The sequence below is a fragment of the Ahaetulla prasina genome, chromosome 4 (assembly GCF_028640845.1).
Source record: "Ahaetulla prasina isolate Xishuangbanna chromosome 4, ASM2864084v1, whole genome shotgun sequence".
Classification (NCBI taxonomy): Eukaryota; Metazoa; Chordata; class Lepidosauria; order Squamata; family Colubridae; genus Ahaetulla; species Ahaetulla prasina.
The window spans coordinates 110,025,176-110,045,918 of record NC_080542.1 but is presented as its reverse complement, the minus strand read 5'-3'; the positions used below and the strand labels follow the sequence as shown (position 1 = coordinate 110,045,918).

The window sequence follows — 20,743 nt, the reverse complement described above, 5'->3', positions numbered from 1 at the left end:
GTGGAAAAGTACAGCTGAGTATCATCAGCGTACAGCTGGTAACTCACCCCAAAGCCACTGATGACCTCACCCAACGGCTTCATATAGATGTTGAACAGGAGAGGCAAGAGAATCGACCCCTGAGGCACCCCACAAATAAGGCGCCTCGCGGTCGATTTCTGCCCTCCTGTCAACAGTCTGTGACCGGTCAGAGAGACAGGAGGAGAACCACTGATAAACAGTGCCTCCCACTCCCAAATTCTCCCAGATCCGTGCGGCTTCCAGACACCGGGACAGCACTTCGACAGCTTCGTTGGGGTGGCCCGGGGTGGAAAAGTACAGCTGAGTATCATCAGCGTACAGCTGGTAACTCACCCCAAAGCCACTGATGACCTCACCCAACGGCTTCATATAGATGTTGGAGAGGCGAGAGAATCGACCCCTGAGGCACCCCACAAATAAGGCGCCTCGCGGTCGATCTCTGCCCTCCTGTCAACACCGTCTGCGACCGGTCAGAGAGATAGGAGGAGAACCACCGATAAACGGTGCCTCCCACTCCCAAGCTCTCCAACTGGTGCAGCAGGATACCATGGTCGATGGTATCAAAAGCTGCTGAGAGATCTAACAGGACCAGGGCAGAAGAACAACCCCTATCCCTGGCCCTCCAGAGGTCATCCACCAACGCGACCAAAGCTGTCTCCATGATATATCCGGACCGGAAGCCGGACTGGAACGGGTCTAGATAGACAGCTTCATCCAGGTACCGGGGAAGCTGCCATGCCACCACAATCTCTACAACCTTTGCCACAAAGTGAAGGTTGGAGACTGGACGATAATTACCCAAAATAGCTGGGTCCAGGGAAGGCTTCTTGAGGAGGGTCTCATCACTGCCTCTTTCAAGGCAGCGGGGAAAACCCCTTCCAACAATGAAGCATTTATAATTCCCCGGAGCCAGCCTCGTGTCACCTCCTGAGTGGCCAGCCCCAGCCAGGAGGGACACGGGTCCAGTAAACATGTAGTGGAATGTAACCTCCCCAGTAACCTGTCCACGTCCTCGAGAGTCACAGAATCAAACTCAGAATCAAATTATATTCTTCTAGAAGTAGATTAATCTAGTATCTCATGGGAGACCACTCCTAAAAAATAAGAGTGATCTCCTAAAGTAAATACAATTTTTGGATGAATCATCAGAAATATAGTTACCATATCATAAGAAGTAATAGTTCCATTGTCTCACCTGGAACATTGTATCCATTTCAGGTCACCATATTTTAACAAAGATTCAGAGAAACTGCAAATGACATAGCAAGTGACTGTATAGATAATCAGGGGCCTCAAACCTAAATCTTTTGAGGAAAACTTATTAGTTTTAATAGAGATGAGAAAGTAGAAAATCTGCTAATACTTTTCAAGTACCTAAAGGAATGTCATAAAGAAAAAGGCCAGGGCCAGGGCCTTTTCTTTATTGTCACAGAACGTAGGGCACCAAATAATAGTGTTACAGTCAAAAAGCAAAATTCTGGTTCCTAATGGACCTATTTTGACAATAAAGCAGATCCTTTGCTGAATGTGTTCTGCAGAGGTTAAACAATAGCCACCCATTTAGAGATAATTTACATTGGCTTTCTATGCCAAGCAAATTGAATTCAATAGTCTAGATGGCTTTCCAATGCTACGACTCTGTGACCTAGAATACTTCCCATTACAGAATTATGTGCACCTAGAAAGCACCCATAAAAACTGCACTCTAATAGAAATTACTATTTCATTTTGTAGTCTGAATTATCCCCACAGCATGGCTCCTGGGATGGGTGGAAAAATAAAACATCATCTACTGTGTTGACATTTCTATTTCTTTCCATGTTCCATTATCTCAACATTCTGCAATAGAAATTGCATACCTGCAATTACAACTAATTGATCTGCCATTTCCGATGTCATAATTAATGTCATGTTTTAATAGAGTTATAATCATTCCATAATAATGGTTTTCATTCAGCAGATTTCCAAAATGGGTAAGAATATGTAGCTCAAAAGCAATAAGCAGTGTTGAGGCTCTTTCAAAATCTCCCAGAAGGAACATCTTACTATAATGATCTTGCAAGAGAGGATTTTTTAATTTTTTCTTTATCTAGATAGCAAAGTAATATTATGCAAGTTTCTTTTCAGTGTGACTTATCCCTAAACATCCCTAAACATAATAAAATCAATGATTCAATGGCAAAATGCATTATGCTTCCAAAAGGGTTATTTAAAGTACTCTTAGACCAAAGATAAGGGAAAGGATAACTTCTGCAGAACAAAGCAAAACACCATCAAACCACTGACTGTATTTTATGTTGATGCAGATGTGCCAACTTAAATGCAGGAATTTAGAGCCATAAAAAGTACTCTAAGGCCACAAATCAATTCTTCATGACTACTGGTTGTCCTGATAGATTATTTTAAACTTTCTCCTGCAGAAGCAGAGGCCAATTCCTGAAATTAAAAGAATGGATAAGAATAATAAACAAACTTAATAATAAACAACTTAATTGAAACTACATTTACCAAATTTATCAAATTTATAAATTTGAAAACATTCTTGCTCCCCATAAATGTATTGACACAATGCCACCCACTCTGCAATATCTCTATCTATATTTGGCCACCACAGATAACTACGGGCCAATGCCTTCATCCTTACAATTCTGGGGTAGCCTTCATGTAGAGTGTCTAATAATGATTTCCTTAGCCTTGAGGGTACCACTACCCGATTCCCCCACAATAGGCAATCCTTCTGCACCGAAAGGTTGTATTGACTTGCCCGGAATAGCTTAAACTCTACACTCCCTGTCTCTTTAGGCCATCCCCACCACACCCAGTTTAACACTTGCATGATCGTTCAGTCTTTTCTTGACTGAGTTGCCACTTCCACAGCTGTAACAAGAACAGATAGCATAGTCTCAGTTAGCAGTACTGATGCTGCTGGGGCTGGATTAGGTAGAGGACATCGGCTTAAGCCATCAGCATGGCCCAGTTCTATGCCGGGTTGATATATAAGTCGATAACTATATGCTGCTAAAAACTCTGTCCAATGCGTCATTCTTGGGCACAGGACCTGAGGTGTTTACCGGTCCCCCACGATTAGTCCCAACAGTGGCTTATGATCTGTCACTAAGTCAAATCTTCTTCCATAAACATATTCATGAAATCACTTGATTCCAGCCATCGCAGCCAACACCTGTTTATCAAGTTGATTGTAGTTTCTCTCAGCAGATGATAGTGTCCTGAAAAAAGAACACTATTGGAGCCTCACGATTGTCTGGAAGGCGATGACTCAAAACTCCTCCAACTCCAAATGGGGATGCATCACACATTAGGACTAATGGCAGATGTTCATTAAACTGAACTAAGACGCTATCCGAGGAAATTAATTTTTTTAACCCCACAAATGCAGCTGCTTCTTGGTGCCCCATACCCATGGCACCTTTTCCCCCAACAGTCGATGTAGTGGTTCAGCGACAGATGCCTTTTGATGACAGATGTCGTTCAAATAATTCAATTTTACTGGTAGCAGAGATGAGCATGTCATTGAAATAAGGAACAACCACAGGGATGCCATATAACAAATGTTCTATCAGACTTTGAAACAACCTTGGAGCCACACTCACCCCAAACTGTAGGTGGTGGCAATGGAACGGCCCCGATGTGTTATGATAGTTTGGGCTTCGGCAGTGGTGTCATCTACAGGGAGCTGCTGATACACTTGGGCAAGATCTAACTTTGCAAAGATCTTTACGCCCCCCCAGTGAATGTAACATGTATTACACCACTGGTAATAGATAAGCGTTACGTTGAAGAGACCTATTCAATGTATATTTATAATCCGCACAAATTCGGACCGACCCATCTGGTTTCACTGGTGTCACAATACGGGTTTCCCACTTGGCGTGGTCCACTGGTTCCAGTATGCCTTGCTGAATCAATTTATCTAATTGTTCATCAACGTTGGGCTTTAGTGCAAATGGCAACCTCCTCGATTTCATCCTTATTGGTGCCACCTTGGGGTCCAAACTGAAGGATATTGGGGTACCCCTATATTCTCCAACTTTCCGTCAAACACATCGGCGAACTCTTAACTCTCCGATGGTTTCTCCCTGGATTTTATGAACCCCAGTAATCTCTAACCCCAAAGCTGCAAACCAATCCAGTCCCAGGAGGTTACGCAGTGCACCTTTAACAACAACCAATTTAAGTGGCCTGAAAAGTATTTATATTCAACATGGAACGTTCCAGTACCCTTGATGGGGGTATTATTTCCTTGATAATCTCTCAAATGAATACGACTACGCATAAGCTTCTGCTTGGTTCCATATGGCACCAATTTCTGTAGAGTCTGCCAGGATATGATTGTTGTTGCCGACCCTGTATCCACTTCCATCTGGCAAGGAGATCCCGCAGTCTGGACAGTAATGTAAATTTTACTACTTCCCGGAATCCCAGTTTGATTGCTCACCCTCTCTGAACAATAGGCAACAGTGTTAATAGTAAAACACTCATCCTCTGGGTTCTCAACCTCAGTGGGCCACGCTTTCCCCCTCCATCTCAAACTAAAGTCCGCCCAGTTGAGGAGGCAGGCAATGCGGCACGGCAAACTTGTGCTAGGTGACCCTTCTTCCCACACTATCTACAATTGGTGTTTTTATGGTGACACATAGCTCTCAGATGGTTTCCACTGCACCCTAAACATGAGGAAAACAATTTCCGATCCTCTGTCAATCTGCGATCCTTGCTGGCCACTCTCAACTGATGGACATCATCATGATTATCTCCCACATCTCCAGTGTCCTTCCCTAATTCCACCTCTCCCCGATGGATGGTTTCCCCCCTTCTAGCCATCAGGGGGCTGCCTGAATTCTGTATCTCTTCAGTTGATCTATTTGATGATTCAGCGGCTTGTGCTTTTTCTACTGCTGTCTGTAATGTTAAGGTTGGTTTCACCAATAATTGTCTCTGTAACTGAACATCCTGAATTCCACAGACCAATCTGTCTCAAAAGGCTTCATCTAAATTGCTAAATTCACAATAAATGACTGCTTTCCTGAGGGCCACCATATAACAACTAATAGACTCGCCCTCCGCCTGGTCCCCATGGTAAAAAGCATGTCTTCTAGCAATGCAAGATGGTTGAGGAGCATAATGTTCCCTCAATTTGCTTAATAATATGTCCCAAGGAACCATCTGCAGGAGTTGGGGCGCAATAGGGCCCTCATCGTCTCAAATACTTCTTTTCCACAAATGCTCAAAAAAAGTGTTGTTTATGATTGTCTGTGATATTTGTATAATCATTAGCTTCCAGTATACAGTCAAAAAGGATAAAATAAGAATCCCATGTCTGTGTTTCAGGATCAAATGGAACAAACTGTGGTGAGTTAACCATTCTCTTTCCAAAACAAACCGTCGCCACTCATGTGTGCCTTTTATCTCTATGTTGGCTCAGTGCCCAGTAATCCCTCCTTCTTCACCAATGGAATGTGTAGGTCGAAACACAGGTGAGGAGCCAAACTTCCAGCAGCAAATGTTTTTATTAAGTTAACGACTCCAAATAAACCAACATACAGTTTCCGGATAATAGCACCTTTTAAAGGGAGGCTGTCAGCCTTTAACCAATAGCTTTAAAATATGTCCTACACATGCGTGGAAGAGGAAAATCCTCTGCTCATGCCTGCATGGACATAACAATTCTTGCTTCCCACAAATGTATGGGCAATGAGACAGATCCTTCTAACACAATTACTTCCTTCACAGCTCATTATTTGGAATGGAAAGTTAACATAACCAAAATTTTAGCTACCCCACAATTTTCTAACATCAATTCATTCTGAATCAGGTCATGGGTCAGAAAGAGGATAGATAACTGACTAAGAATATGTATCAAAAATTCAGCTTTCTATTCCAGATAATTTTTCAGTGTGCACATGGGCAAAGAACAGTGGAAATCCTGATTTTTCTATGAAGGCTCATGTCCTAAGTGTTTAAAGAAGTGGGGTATTGGTCTTACCTGATACACTCCTTCTCACTGTGCTGAGAAAGAATCCAAGGAATGGGTTAACTTGCTCTTCTACTCGGAGACTGAGTCAATCAATCTTTTGGTCATGCTCCTTTGCCTGCGCATGCCCAGTTTTGATGAAGGCATAGTGATTGACTTGGCATATTTCCAGTACTAATTCTGGCAACTCCTGAACTTTAGACCAGAGAGTCGCCAGGGTTGGGCTAGGTTCTGTCTCAGCACACCGAGAAGGGGCATATCAGGTAAGACCAACACCCCTTCTCCAGTGTGCTGAGTCAAGAATCCAAGAAATGGGACATACCATGTCAGCTGTCCTAAGGGTGGGTAGCAGTCTGGTCCCGAGTCCCCAAGTCTATATGCACCTTCTGAAGCACCCGCCTGCTGAAGGCCACTTTCAGCTGATGTGAAGGTGTCCGGTTTGTAGTGTCTTATGAATGGGGATGGAGAAGACCATGTCAATGCCCTATAGATGCAGCCATCACGGCTGTGCTTCTGGTGGAATGGACTGTCACTCGCCTAGGCAATGGGAGAGCCTGAAGCTCATAGGCTTTGGCGATGGTGTAACCTTGTTACCCAGGGTAGAGAGTTGAAAGATACAAACAGGGATTCTGTCTTCTAAGAGGGGCTGTCCTCTTGATGTAGGTGCAGAGGACCCTCCTAACATCCATGGTGTGCCATTTCTTCTCCAGGGTGTGGGTTGGGCCCTGGCAGAAGTCTGGCAATATTATCTCCTGTGCCCTGTGAGGAATTCACTTGGGGAGGAAGAAGGGATCCAATCGCAGAACCACCTTGTTTGGATGGAATATGCAAAGGTCCTCTCTTATAGAGAGGGTCACCAGTTCAGATATTCATCTGGCTGAAGTGATGGCCTTGAGGAAGGCCACCTTGAAAGTGAGGAAGCACAGGCTGGCTGATCGTAACAGCTTGAATAGTGCTGAGGTGAGAGCTTTAGTACTTTAGGTAGGTCCCAGGTGGAGTACCTGTATACCACAGGAGTTTTTAGGTTAGTTTTGCCTCTAATGAAATCGCGGACAATTGGGTGTTGAGCGAGGGACTCCAGATCCCCGCAGGATAACACCAAGGCCAGAGCTACTATTTTGCCTGCATATGGTATTAGGGGACAGGCCCTTGTCCATCCCCTCCTGAAGGAATTCCGGGATCTGGGCCTCTGATACAGAGGTGGGATCAATGTGATCCTTGGAGCACCAGCCACAAAAGACCCTCCAAGCTGAGTCATAGATTGTGTTGGTCGAAGGCCTCCTAGAGGCCTAGATCATCTTTATGACTTCGTTGGAGAAATTGATCTGCCTCGGAATTCTCCGCTCAAATGCCAGACCGTCAGTTGGAGCCATTGTGATTCTGGATGAACTAGGGCCCCCCGACTGAGGGAGATTTTGTCCTGAGTGATTCTCCAGGGCCTGGATACTGACAGACTGACCAGATCTGTGTACCACGGACATCTGGGCCAGTGGGGAGCTAGAAGCAGGATCTCTGCCTTTTCCGCCAGCACCTTCTTGATTACTCCTAGAATGAGGGGGAGAGGAAGAAAGGCTTTTAGTAGCCCCTGGGGCCATGGAATACAGAAAGCATTGACCCTTTCTGCTCCCAGTGCTGCAAACCTGGTGTAAAACCTGGGTGTTTGCTGGGGAGGCGAACAGATCAAGACTCGGGGTGTGTGTGTGTGTGAATCTTTCTGACAGTTCTCAAAATAGGTCTGGGTGTAGGTGCCACTCTGAGTGGTCGACTGTGTTTCTGCTGAGCCACTCCACCTTTACATTTGATGTTCCTGAAATGTGCTCTGCTCTGATGGAGAGAAGATGTCTCTCTGCCCAGAGGCCCAATTGTTTTGCCTCTCACATGAGGGATTTGGAGTGGGTGTTCCCTTGGCGGTTGATATGGGCCTTGGTGGCCACATTGTCCATCAAAATGAGTACATGGTGTCCAGAAATCATGTCCTGGAACCGTTTGAGAGCCAAGTGGGCTGCCTTGAGTTCCAGTCAATTGATGTTGTTCCTCAAGTCTGCCTGCCCTTGTGCCATCTGGGACTGGAAGTGGGCACCCCAGCCAAAGAGGCTGGCATCTGTTGTGATGGTCAGGGAGCTGGGCTCCTTGAAACCACATCCTTTGGTTATGGGCTGGGACATTCACCACTGGAAGGATTGAAGTACATTTGGTGGGACCTGGAGCCTGGAATTTGAGTTGCCTCTGCCAGATTGTTGGTAGGGCAGGAGGAACCACTGTAAGGTTCTTGTGTGCAATCATGGCCAAGGGATGATTGATATGTAGGATACAATTTTGCCCAGGAGTTGCAAGAGGAGGGCCAGGGACACTCTTTGGTCTGCTCTGATCTGACTCGCCAAGGTCCTTATACTGATTTGACATTCCTGAGACAGGAAGACTTTGCACAATGTCTGCCCCCAGGTGCAGCAATCTGTTGGTCAGAGCCAGGTAGCTCTTTTCAAAGTTGATGGAGAACCCATGATACTGAAGGACCTGGATTATGTCCTGCAGATCCTCTGCCGCCCAGAGGGAAGAGGAGGACTGTATTGATATATCGTCCAAGTGTGCTGCCAATGCTGCCAGCAATTTGGTGAAAGTCCAGGTCACTGAGGATAGGCCAAATGGTAGGGCCTTGTACTGATAATGTCGGCCCATGTAGTGAAACTGCAGGAACCACTAGTGGGTCACTATGCAGGATAGATATGTGGAGGTATGTCTCCATCAGGTCTATGGATGTGCCTTCCCAGATGCTCTCCAATATTTACTGGAAGGACTGAATCTTGAATCTCCTGTAAATTAGATGTCTGTTCAATCTTTTCATGTCCAGAATTGCTCTCCATCCACCCCCAAAGTCTTTGGGACTACAAACAGGATGGAGTAGAACTCCTGCCCCTGTTGGCTCTTTGGGATCAGTTGAATGGCTTGGATGACCAAGGAGTATTGGACTGCTATCTCTCTGAAGCCTCTTTTCGTCTTCTCCTTTGACATGGGGGAATGTATGAAGAAACTCAGAGGTGTGGAGAAGAATTCGAGGTTGAGACCTAGTCTCACAATATTCAGGACCCAGATATTCATCATGGTTGCTTCCCATTGATTGGTGAATAGGCTTAAGCTCCCGCCAATGGAATGATTGGACCTGTTGTCACTTGGAACTGTGAAAAGGCCACTTGCTTGCCTTGGAAGTGTTGTTTATTTCTGTCCCTGAACCCGGTCTGTCTGGTTGTCGGTCTTGTCTGTGGGCATACACCCGATGAAGTTAAGGGGTGTCAAACCCATGTCTATGGGCCAAAAGGAAGGCCTACAGAAATAAGGTGATGGGTGGTGGTCAGCTCATCTATATAGAGAAGGTAGGACCTTTCTCCTGTCCTTAGTCTCCACCAGAATGAGTTCTAGGGCCTCTCCAAACAGCTTGCTACCCTCGAAGGGCACAGAGGCTAGTTTCCACTTATACTTCATGTCTGCCTGCAATGGCAAAGCTACAGTAGATGACAGACCACCACCGAAAAGGCAATGGCCCTGGAAGCAAATTCGGTGGCATTCAAGGTGGCATCAGCTGAGAATTCCGTAGCCACTACCAGCTTGTTAATGTCCTGGTGGAAGCAGAAATCACCAGGCAGAACCCTTGCTTACCTCTGGTGGAGCCAGAGCAATGAGGCCCTGTTGAAGAATTAGTTGGCTGTAGCTGCTTTGACCAGCCAGATATCTGATGTACGTTGCGAAAGATCAGTTCCGCCTTCCTATCCTCTGTCTTCAGAGCATCCTCTGTGTCATTAGAGAGGATGGTGGAGGATGTTAAGGCTGCCACAAGGCCATCTCTAGTTGGTGATTGCAGTGTCTTGGAGAAATCTGGGGCCACATTATAAAATTTTTGTCAGTCCTGCTTGGGGGATGGTATACCCCTGGTTGGGCCCATTATCTTTGGATCACATCCTGGAATAATTTAAGTGAGGGGATTTCCTCACTCTCCATAGTTGGCTCTAAAAAAAAAGCAACTCACTCGGATCCACTGAGTCCAATGCTGGGTCAGCTCCCAAGTGCACTGTGGCTTTGGTCTTATATAATAAATATTTAAAGAGGATTGGGTGAAAGAGCCCTATGAAGGCCGTGGGGTCTGGAGTCATCCCTCATCCTGAGAAAGCTCCATCTCTTTTTGATTCTTATCTCCTGAGAGCAAAATCCTGCTCTGCATAGAGGAAGGAGGTGAGTGAGACCCTTGGAAAGTCACCAAATCTCTTTGATGCTGGGATGCCAGATATTGGTCTTGATGTAGGAGAGTTTCCCAGATGCCACAGGAACAGGCAAAGCCCTGTGCTATGGCCTCTGATATCAGAATTTTCATCGGGTCAGCAATTTCAGGCCATTGACTCTCCCATGGGTGGAGTCCCACCACCATGGGTGTAAAGGTAGCCTCTGGTGCAGCCTTCATCCTCTTTGGAGGTGGCTCCCACTGCCTTTCTGCTGGCAATAGATTTGACTGTGGATCAACAAAAGCCTCCTTGCCTTCTGATGAAAAGGATGGCTGAAAGGATTGCTTTTGGTGCCATCTGATGACCTGACCTGTGAGCACAATGGAATTTGTTGCTTTGCATCGATTGGAGGGCTTAACTGCTGGATTGGTAAAGCATGAGAATTTTCAACCATTTCCTTTCTAGGGGGACTTTCCCCCCCTCCTTCGCTCCGCTTCTCTCTCAGCCTTGGCAATTCTTTTGTCAAGTGCCTTCAGACACCTCCGGGTGTCCTTCTCCTCAGCTTCTGAAGCTCTTTGGGAGGAAAGGCCTTTTGCTTTTAATCTGGCTGCTGCTCCTTTAGTGACTGATTTTGGCCCTGAGGAACATTTTGGATGACTCTGTGTCTGGACTAGTAAATCCTGGTCCTCCCCACTCATCCCTGCCATTCCCAGGGCCACCAGCCTCCACCGGACAAGGCAGGTTTGTTCCTATGTGGGACCTTGCTATCATGGCTTTTCCCACCTAGCCACTTCAGAGTATGCATCAGGATTCAAGCAGGCAGTGACTCCAGTCACCTCCATTATCTGTGGGCCCAGTTAGGGACCTCGGCTCTATCCTGGAGCCAGAACAAAGGTGGCTATGCTGGATGGACCAGGGAATCGGGCAAGATGAAGGTGGCTGTGCCAGACAAACCAGGGAAGCCAGCTGATCAGATGGAACAAGGTGGCTATGCTGGATGGACCAGGGGAGCCAGGCTAGCCATTTGCTGTCTTGCAAAAGCTTATGTGGAGCTGGGACCTTAGTGTGAAATTTCCAGAATCCAACGAATAACAGTCTTCCTGTTCTAAGAGCACTTTTCTACACATCTCTTCTGAGCAAAGACTGACTCAAAAACTGGGCATGCTCAGGCAAAGGACCAGAAGTGTGACCAGAAGATTGATTGACTCAGTCTCTGAGCAGAAGAGCAGAGAAGCAGAGTTAACCCATTCCTTGGATTCTTGACTCAGCACACTGGAGAATATCTCTTCTGAATAAAAGCAAATATGTAAAGGGATCAGTAGCTAGTAGATCAATACAGTAGCAATCCTGTTGTAATGATGAATTGGAAGACAGATAACTCACTTCTCTGATATCCTTGTAGGAAAGGCAAGATAAGTAGAGTAAGACTTCTATTTTAATACACTGTTAATTTAGGAGAGCAGTGGGATAAAATAACTGTTTTAATTTATGCTTTTAGGACTATTTCAGGAGTCAATACTATTTTAACAACAATCAACTCAAGAGTCAACAATTATGCTTGGGCAAAATATAAACTAATACTTCCCAAATGACCATGGGGAATAGAGGTTCATATATTATTTTACCAAATCTTTCAGAATGATGAGGAAGGGGCAAGATAAACCAGCTTCAGTTCAGACTATAAGCACAAGAAATGGTAACCCCTCCTGCTAAAATATAAGAATAAGAACCTTGTTACCATATTAGCTGAATAGCCCAGTAAGCATATTTGAGGGGATTAATAGGAGGTTCCTAAAACTGTGCCTTTCTCCTTTCCTTGAATCAATGGTAGCAAAATGTTTTCAAAAAGCTGGACACATTTTTGAAATCTCTTTCTCTCTGAGGGGAATAAAAATCCTACCAAATCAAAAAGACATGATTAACAGGAATCAATAGAACCTCCACTACCACTTACTCAGCAATTCTTAAGTGACTAACAACGTGTTTCTTCGTTAAAGAAATAGGATTCCAGAAAGAACAACACCTCCAATGTCTGAAGATTGGGGTAAATATCTTACAACTACATCTGGCAACAACCAGAGAAATGTAAATTACAAAATACTGTTCTTGCTTACCTTCTTACTAATTTTATTTAAAAGTAAATATATTCAGAGTGTTTACTTCAAGGGGTCAAAAGTATTCCATTATACTGTAAAATTTTATTAAAAATGAACTAGTATCAATGAAAAGTTGGTTTATCAATTCAAGGGGATTTTACAGAAATCATGTGTTAGATTCATTGTCAGTTTTGTCTAATACCTCAAATCTCTAGATAACTCCAAATTCAGATAAATAGTAATATTAATGAACAATTATATTGATATGCAATTATTTATGACATAAAAACTTTATTTCAATATTCAATGTTTTGACTGATCAGAGCTCTTCTACAGCATAGTTAACATAAAAATATCAGTATTGATTCTAAAAATGGAGGGACAGTGATATTTAATGTTTGCAATGGGAGCCTGAAATGAAATATTTGTATTAAATTTCCACTACAGGCTGTGGTACCTTGACATTATATAAATACAAATTCATTTCACATGACAAGATCATCTGAAAAAAATGTTATTTTATTTAATGGTTATTTTATTTAATGGTAGAAATCTTGTATGATGAAACCTGTACTTTCATTAACAATATAATGCGTTAAAACAGAATGCTCCTAAATTACTTAGAAATGTTGACCCTAGTGAAGTTTTTCAGACTTAAATCTTTAAAATAAATCAAATCTTGTCAAATAAACCAAATTTTACTGAACAAAAAAATGAAAAAAAAAATATTTGAATTACCTGAGTCATATGCAAAATCTCTAGGTTCTTGTTTAATCATCAGAGGAGGAGGGAAACTTTGATTGACTGAATTGCCAACCATGGCATTGTGTTCATACACTGGATCATGGTATTCCTGTTTAAACCCTTGAGGTGGGAAAGGGATGTTTGGCTCAGACATCTGGCGTTGGTACATCGGACGTCCTTCCCGCGGCATGGCAGGCAAAGGAGGAAAGGAATTACAAGGTTCTGAGAGCTGACGACGAAATCTAGGATAATAACACAGAAAATGATTATTAATCTAGTGATGGTGGAGAGAGAGGTACCATGGAGAAAGAATGGATTATGGTCAGGGTGGGATGGAAGATAAACTGTCACAACAGATGGCATGGGAAAATTGATAGTAAATTTTGGAAATTAATTTTTCTCCTGAGAAAGAAACACTAATACAATGTTCTGCAGAATACACCAAGAATCTAAGAGACAGCACAGGAAGCATCATTCTGTAAGAATTAGATAAAAACAGCTGCCCCTAGAGAAGGATTTCATGGTTGGCCCTGCCATAATAAACAGTTTTATTAAGCACCAATTAAGTATGCTCTTTTTTGTTCATTTGATATTAATAAACTATTTAAAAGTAACAGAGAAATAAATGAAACAAGAAAACAATATTTCATATCACACAAGGAGAAAATAAAGTAAGTATAATATTTAGTAGAAACATGATTTTGCAGTCATTCAGGTAGCAGATACTTAAATGATATTATTTATTTGGACTGATAATTTACATATAAATAGCATGTTCAGTATTCAAAACACTTCATTTAATGTGCCACAGAAAATTTAATGTATCAGTGAAGTATGGTTTGCCCAAACTAAACTAAGAAGGAATGCATAAAAGGAATGAGAAAATAACTAGACTCATAATCCAAAAATATTTCTCACCCTTTTGCTGTTAAATACAATCCAAAGTTTTACTGTTATGCCACCCAGCATTCATATAATTTCAATTTAGCTTATTAGATTCAACTTAAATACTTCTGCCCCATCCCTGGCCAATCAACCATGGAATTAGGACTCAAGAACACTTTGGACAATTGTACCGAATGAATACATGTAATCAAGATGGGACAGAGTGGATACACACACACACACACACACACACACACACACACACACACACACACACACAAAGAGAGAGCGAGACCCATGTGTTTATACAAGTAGCTTTGATTTCTTTTCGTACTCATTAAGGTAATTGGGCTTGTAATAGAATACAATAGTATTGACTGTTTGCTTAAAAATTTTCTACCACTATCCATCTTATATGTGATTCTGGGCAGTAACAATTATTTAATAATTTATTGAAGCTACAAATATACTGAGCCATGGTTCATCACATTTTGCTAACTTTTTGAGTTCTTTGTTCTGTCTGGAACCTTCATATTATTCTAAGTAAATAAAACGCATGTTAACATTGAAGAAAGTCCACCAAGTTCAATGGATTAACTTCCACATCTGTTCTTTTAGCAGTTGAAACTGCAGGATAACAAGCAATTTTTATTATCACAGTCTATTTATTAGAAGGAACCAATAAAAAATATATTTCTGGCTTAAAAGCCTAGAATTTACATGGTGATATTCTGACTTTAGAATGAAAATGCAAATTCAAAGACTAGTGAAACAATCACCAAATTATTTGTGCCATTTGTATATTAGGGAAATTTCATAAATAGTATGTCAGCTGTGAGCCTATACATTACTAGATCTTATGGGAATGGGAAAAATATATGGTGTCACATTAAAACTGAATTCTGGAGTACATTCTGATAAGGTTAGAATATAACCACCTGAATAAATTAGACATGCTTTAACAATCATTAGCAGAATTCAAATATAGACATAACTAAATTTAAGCAAAATGTATTGGTTTAATCTATGGATGCTTTGCCTTAGGAAATTCAAATTTAAGAAATAAGCAGGGTGATTCAGGGATGTAGCTGAAGCTTCAGTTTAGTTTTTTAGCTTTTGTGGTTTTGCTAAGTCTAAAGTTATTTGAACATAGTTTGTTTTGGCTATTTAACTTCCTCTTCCTAAGCTAGTGCATTTCAAAATGCTCAAAGGACTAAACAAAAAACAAAAAAGCCCACACCCTTTCAATGGATACTATGCAAATTTTAAGAGTAAACAGCAATATTTACGTACAATTGATTTAATTAAATTCAAAACAACGGACAAACAGTGGCTTGTAACCCTCATAGAAATAACCACCTAAGTAGCATTTTTCACAGTCAACTAAATAGTATTTATGTGTATGAAATTTATAGAAAATTGTCTACTTTGTCCAAATGCAGTAGAATTTTACGTTGTTGATTATAACATCTGTTCTATTATTGCCATTAAAATACCATCCTTAAAAAAAAAAACTTTTCAGATTGTCCAGTGCTAATGATTTCTCAATTGATTATTGCAAAAAATATGTGCTAAAGTTTTTAACTTTGTAGCCCAGTTAACAGAAAATAAAAATGCTATAATATAGTCTTATGTATTAGAACTGAGCATGTTCTGAACATATCTTGGAAGGCATCCTTCAAGCTTCTCTGCTATTCATTAAAGAAGGCGATAAAAAATCTTTTATCGTGCTTCTGCCTAGTTCTGAAAAATATGCTGTTTTGGTTTCTTAAACTAGTAACAACTTTTTTTTCAAGCTTGAGAAGAAATTTTAAAAAGCTGTTTGAATTAGCTAGCATAGAAATATTCTGCTCAAATTTCTGCATAGTCTGAAAGACCTTTTTCTAAAACATTTTTAAATGTATATAGGGTTACTATATATGCTTATGGACAGCACATTGTCTCAGAATATTTTATCTTTCCATGTACTGATTGTGGTTCTTGTCTCTGCATGTATGTGAATTCACTCATTCATCATTCTCAAGATTTTAAATAAAATTATCTATGGTGGATGATCCTGATATATTCAATAATATACACAATATAAACAAGTGGCAAGACAAACCTATTTGCAATGGAAAACAAACATAGGAAAAATTGACTCTGTTACCTGTGATCCATCGGAAAGTTATTATCTGGGATGGGATGGGATGGAGGCAAGTGAGTTGCAAAAATCCGGTCAGGTTTAGAACTCTGAACCGAGTTTGAAGATGCATGATGCAGTGGTGAAACTGGAGTGCTTGATGGAGTTGGTGGGTTAGAAGTCCTCATTCCCACTTGTGGCTTCTGATCATAGGCACTGTTTGTTAAACAAATATAAATATATAAATATATATAAATATAAATGGCTTTCTCAGACTGATGGGCTGATTGTAAATAATCAATGGATACTGATCTCAAATTCAATTTCTAGCATATCCCAGGTAGATTTGAAAACACACTCAAGACCATATGCAATCTTATCTATATCTGATTTCCTTTATTGTTTTGGAGAGAATTTTGAAAGTTACAGTCCCAAAATATAGCTGAGGGGCACATTTTAGGTAATGCTGATCTAGACAGACCAGATGTATAATTCTGAAGTTGAATTTTATTTCCCATTTGCTTCTAGATTGTTTTAGCCATGATTACATGACTGCACCATGATGGCTGAGTTCACATATCTTGTAAAGTCCTGAATTATGGTTTACAAATGCAAAAACTAAGTTCACATTATGTACTTAGGCAACACCAAATACAGTATAGCACAAAGCACAGTATTTAATCAACTTCCTCTGGCCAATTACTAATGTTAATCTTGAACAATCTTGATTCTATATTACAATCTTAATCTTGAGTCTACTAGATGATCAAAACATAAATCATTCTCTATCCAGAATTATTTCCTAACCCAGTTAGGAAGTTCTGGATATAATATGCAAAACAAACACACACTGATTATTCTTTGTGCTTGTTAGATACATCTGCTATTTGTTTGAAGAGTTTGTTTTTCTTACTTTTTAAGAATATGTAGAACCAAATGCTTGCACCACAATTTTTATAAAGACGGTTTTGCAGCTTTATAAAGATTTTGGATCATGCAATCTGATTTTACAAAAATGAACTTTTAAAGTTATAGAACATAAATAAAAATGGTTAAAATCACAATTTTAAAAAATCAGAAATATTTCACAAAGCATAGAAGCAAAACTCTTATTAGACTGATTAAAGTTTTGCACAATAGATTCAAGTTTTTGCGTTTCAAAGAAATTACAAGTGTTAAAAGTAATCCCCTAACCCCAATAAGTCTTATTTCAAATCATATCTTGTCAGTTTTCATGTATTTATCAAATTTCTAGGTCATCCAATTCTAACATGAATCTGGCCATATTAGCGAGACAAGCAGCATCAAAGATGCAAATCAGGATTTCTCAGGTATAGATTAAGACTGAGTTGCACTAGTAGTAATTCCAAAGCCTGATAGGAATTAGAAACAAATATATTGTTTGTTTGTTTGTTTGTTTGTTTATTTATTTATTTAGTCGTAACAATATATACAAGCATTGCATAAAGGATTATATAATATATAAACATATAGGGGAAGAAACAATAGGACAGGAACGGTAGGCACGTTTGTACTCTTATGCACGCCCCTTAGAGTCCTCTTAGGAAAGTGGTGAGGTCAACCGTGAATAGATTTTGAGTAAAGCTTTTGGGGTTATGAGAAGAAACCACAAAGTCAGGTAATACATTCCAAGCATATATAATTCTGTTACAGAAATCGTGTTTTCTGCAATCTAAACTGGAGCAGTTGACATTGAGTTTAAATCTGTTGGTAGCTCTTGTGATATTGTTATTGAAACTAAAGAAGTCATTGACAGGAAGGACATTACAACGGATGATTTTATGAGCTAAACCCAGGTCCTGTCGAAGGCGACGAAGTTCCAAGTTTTCTAGACCCAGGATATCAAATCTGGTGGAATAAGGTATTTTATTGGTTTCGGAGGAGTGGAGAACTCTTCTCGTAAAATACCTTTGGACATGCTCAACTGTGTTGGTATCAGATATATGGTATGGGTTCCAGACAGGAGAGCAGTAATCAAGAATTGGCCTAGCAAATGTTTTATATGCTCTGGTCAGTAGCGTGGTGTTTTTTGAAAAGAAGCTACATAGAATTAAGTTAACAACTTTTATAGCCTTTTTTGCTATATAGTTGCAGTGGGCTTTGGCACTTAAATCGTTAGATGTAAAAACTCCAAGGTCTTTGACAGTGTGGGGGTCATCTGCGAGGCAATGTCCATCAAGCATGTACTTTGTGATTGGGTTCTTTCTTCCAATATGCAAGACTGAGCATTTACTAGTTGAGATTTGTAGTTGCCAAATTTTAGACCAAGCAGTTAGATGATCAAGGTCCTTTTGAATTGTGGATGTATTGTCAGTAGTGTTGAAAAGTTTGACATCATCAGCAAAGAGAACACAGTTGCTTGAGATATGATCACAAAGATCATTTATGTATATTATAAAGAGAGTTGGTCCAAGAACGCTACCTTGAGGAACACCACTCTTGACAAGAACAGGATTTGATAGAACATTACCAATTTTAACTATTTGTTGTCTGTTTGACAGAAAAGCAGATATCCAGTTGTATAAGGGTCCTGAAATGCCATAGGATTTTAATTTTAGGAGAAGTTTATCATGTATTACTGAGTCAAAAGCTTTACAGAAGTCTATGTATATTGCATCTATTGATTTACCTAGATCAAGATTGGTAGTCCATAGGTTTTTACAGTGGAGAAGTTGTAAATTGCATGATAATTTTTTCCTGAAGCCAAATTGTTTATTTGGGAGAAGGTTGTGTATTTCTAAGTGCAAGGTAATGGATTGGTTGATGATGGATTCCATTACTTTGCAGGCGACGCAACCTAGGGAGATTGGTCTATAATTATCAACTAAGCTGGGGTCGCCTTTTTTGAAAACTGGAATGACTGTGGCTAGTGACCAGAGATTGGGAAGGGAACTGGTTGTGAAAGTTTTATTAAAGATTATACTTAGGGGTTCAGCAAGATTACTAGAGAGTTTTTTTAGGAAGTAAGCACAAAGTCCATCAGGTCCAATGGATAGAGATGGTTTCAAGTTACAAAGAGCTTTACCAACATTTTCTTCTGTAAAATCTATATTTGTTAAGTCATCATACTCATTGCTTGTAAGATTTGGGAATGTGGGATATGTGCCATCACTGTTGACAAAAACTGAGCCAAAGAATTTGTTAAAGAGGTTTGCTTTAGTTCATTATTGTATTCATTGCCGTTAGAATCTTTTAGTGGTGGCATGGATCTAAGTCTTTAAGCTTGTTGTTGACAAAATTATAGAAGGCACGACTGGAATTAGTGCGCAGAAGATCCTCTTCTTGCTTGGTGTGGTAATTTGTGCATTCGGTTTTTATTTGGTTGCATATAGTTCTGTAGCGATTTTTAAAATTTGCTACATAGCCCTTTTTGTTTCTTTTCCAGAGGGATTTTTTTTTTTTAGATTGAAGCTTTTTTATTGATATGGGTAGTTTGCTTTTCCTGATCTTGGTGGTAGTTGTGGTACGTATAGTTTGATGACTCTGTTGATTTCACGTAGGAAAACTCTATAGTGGTCTTCAGCAGTTATACAGGTTGAGAACAGATTTAGCCGGTCCAGAGATGAAAAATCATTGTTTATAAGGTCATAATTGGCTTTTTTGAAGTTGTAGATGGGAATGCTATTGATATGACGATTTAAGTGACGACGTATATTAAGACGGAAGTCAATCATGCAGTGATCACTGTTGGAAAAGGGTTCTCTTATTTGTAGTCCATAAATGGTATTGGTGTTGTTGCAGAAGATGAGGTCAAGGCAGTTGTTAAGTCTTGTACTGTTAGTTACAAGTTGTTCAAGACCTAGGTTTGTAACAGCGTTGTATATTGTAGTGTGGATTGGATCAGTGGTACATTCGTTTGTTATCCAGTTGATGAGAGGTAAATTTAGGTCACCCAGGAAGATGAGTGGATATGGGCAAGAGGCAGCCCATGTTAGTAGTGAGGTTAAAATATTAGCATGAGTAATGTCATAGTCAGGGGCTCTGTAGCATAGCATGAATCAAAGTGTGGTATTAGATGATAGGTCGCATACAATAGTTTCAGGAAGATAAAGTTTATGTGCAATTTGAATGTTTTTTAGATTCAGTGACTTTTTATAGAAAATAGCCACTCCACCACCTCTTCGGTTTTCACGATCTGAACGGTGAACTTGATATTCTTTGTTTAAAATGATGGAATCAGGGATGGATGAGATTAGCCATGTTTCATAAATAAATATAATATCAAATGTACCATTGTTTAGCAGGAGGATAAATTCAGGTAATTTGTTAACAATACTTCTTGCATTCATCAATTTACATTTAAAATCTGTAGAGAGAGGTGTTTATTTATTTATTTATTTATTATTTAAATTTGTATACCGCCCTTCTCCCGAAGGACTCAGGGCGGTTCACAGCCAGATAAAATAAACAATAATATTACAATATAAATACTATTAAAATACAATTAAAAAACTTATTCAATTGGCCGAGATTAAAAATTTAGAATAAATGATAAAAATCCATTAAAAACCCACAAATTTAAAAACTAATCCTAATCCAGTCCTGCGCAGATGAATAAGTGTGTCTTAAGCTCGCGACGAAAGGTTCGGAGGTCCGGGAGTTGACAAAGTCCTGGGGGGAGTTCGTTCCAGAGGGCGGGAGCCCCCACAGAGAAGGC

The 20,743-nt window shown here is 40.5% G+C and overlaps 1 protein-coding gene across 2 annotated transcripts in view; it reads right to left on the bottom strand.

The window, feature by feature from the left end:
- ETV1 (ETS variant transcription factor 1) overlaps window positions 1–20,743 on the bottom strand; it is a 111,566-nt gene that overhangs the window by 33,038 nt on the left and 57,785 nt on the right. For both annotated transcript variants that reach the window (XM_058183102.1, XM_058183103.1), the window contains 2 exons: window positions 16,093–16,281; window positions 13,053–13,300 (listed from right to left, as the gene is read on the bottom strand). In XM_058183102.1, coding sequence (XP_058039085.1) covers window positions 13,053–13,300; window positions 16,093–16,281 — 437 coding nt within the window. The remainder of the gene's footprint in view (window positions 1–13,052; window positions 13,301–16,092; window positions 16,282–20,743) is intronic.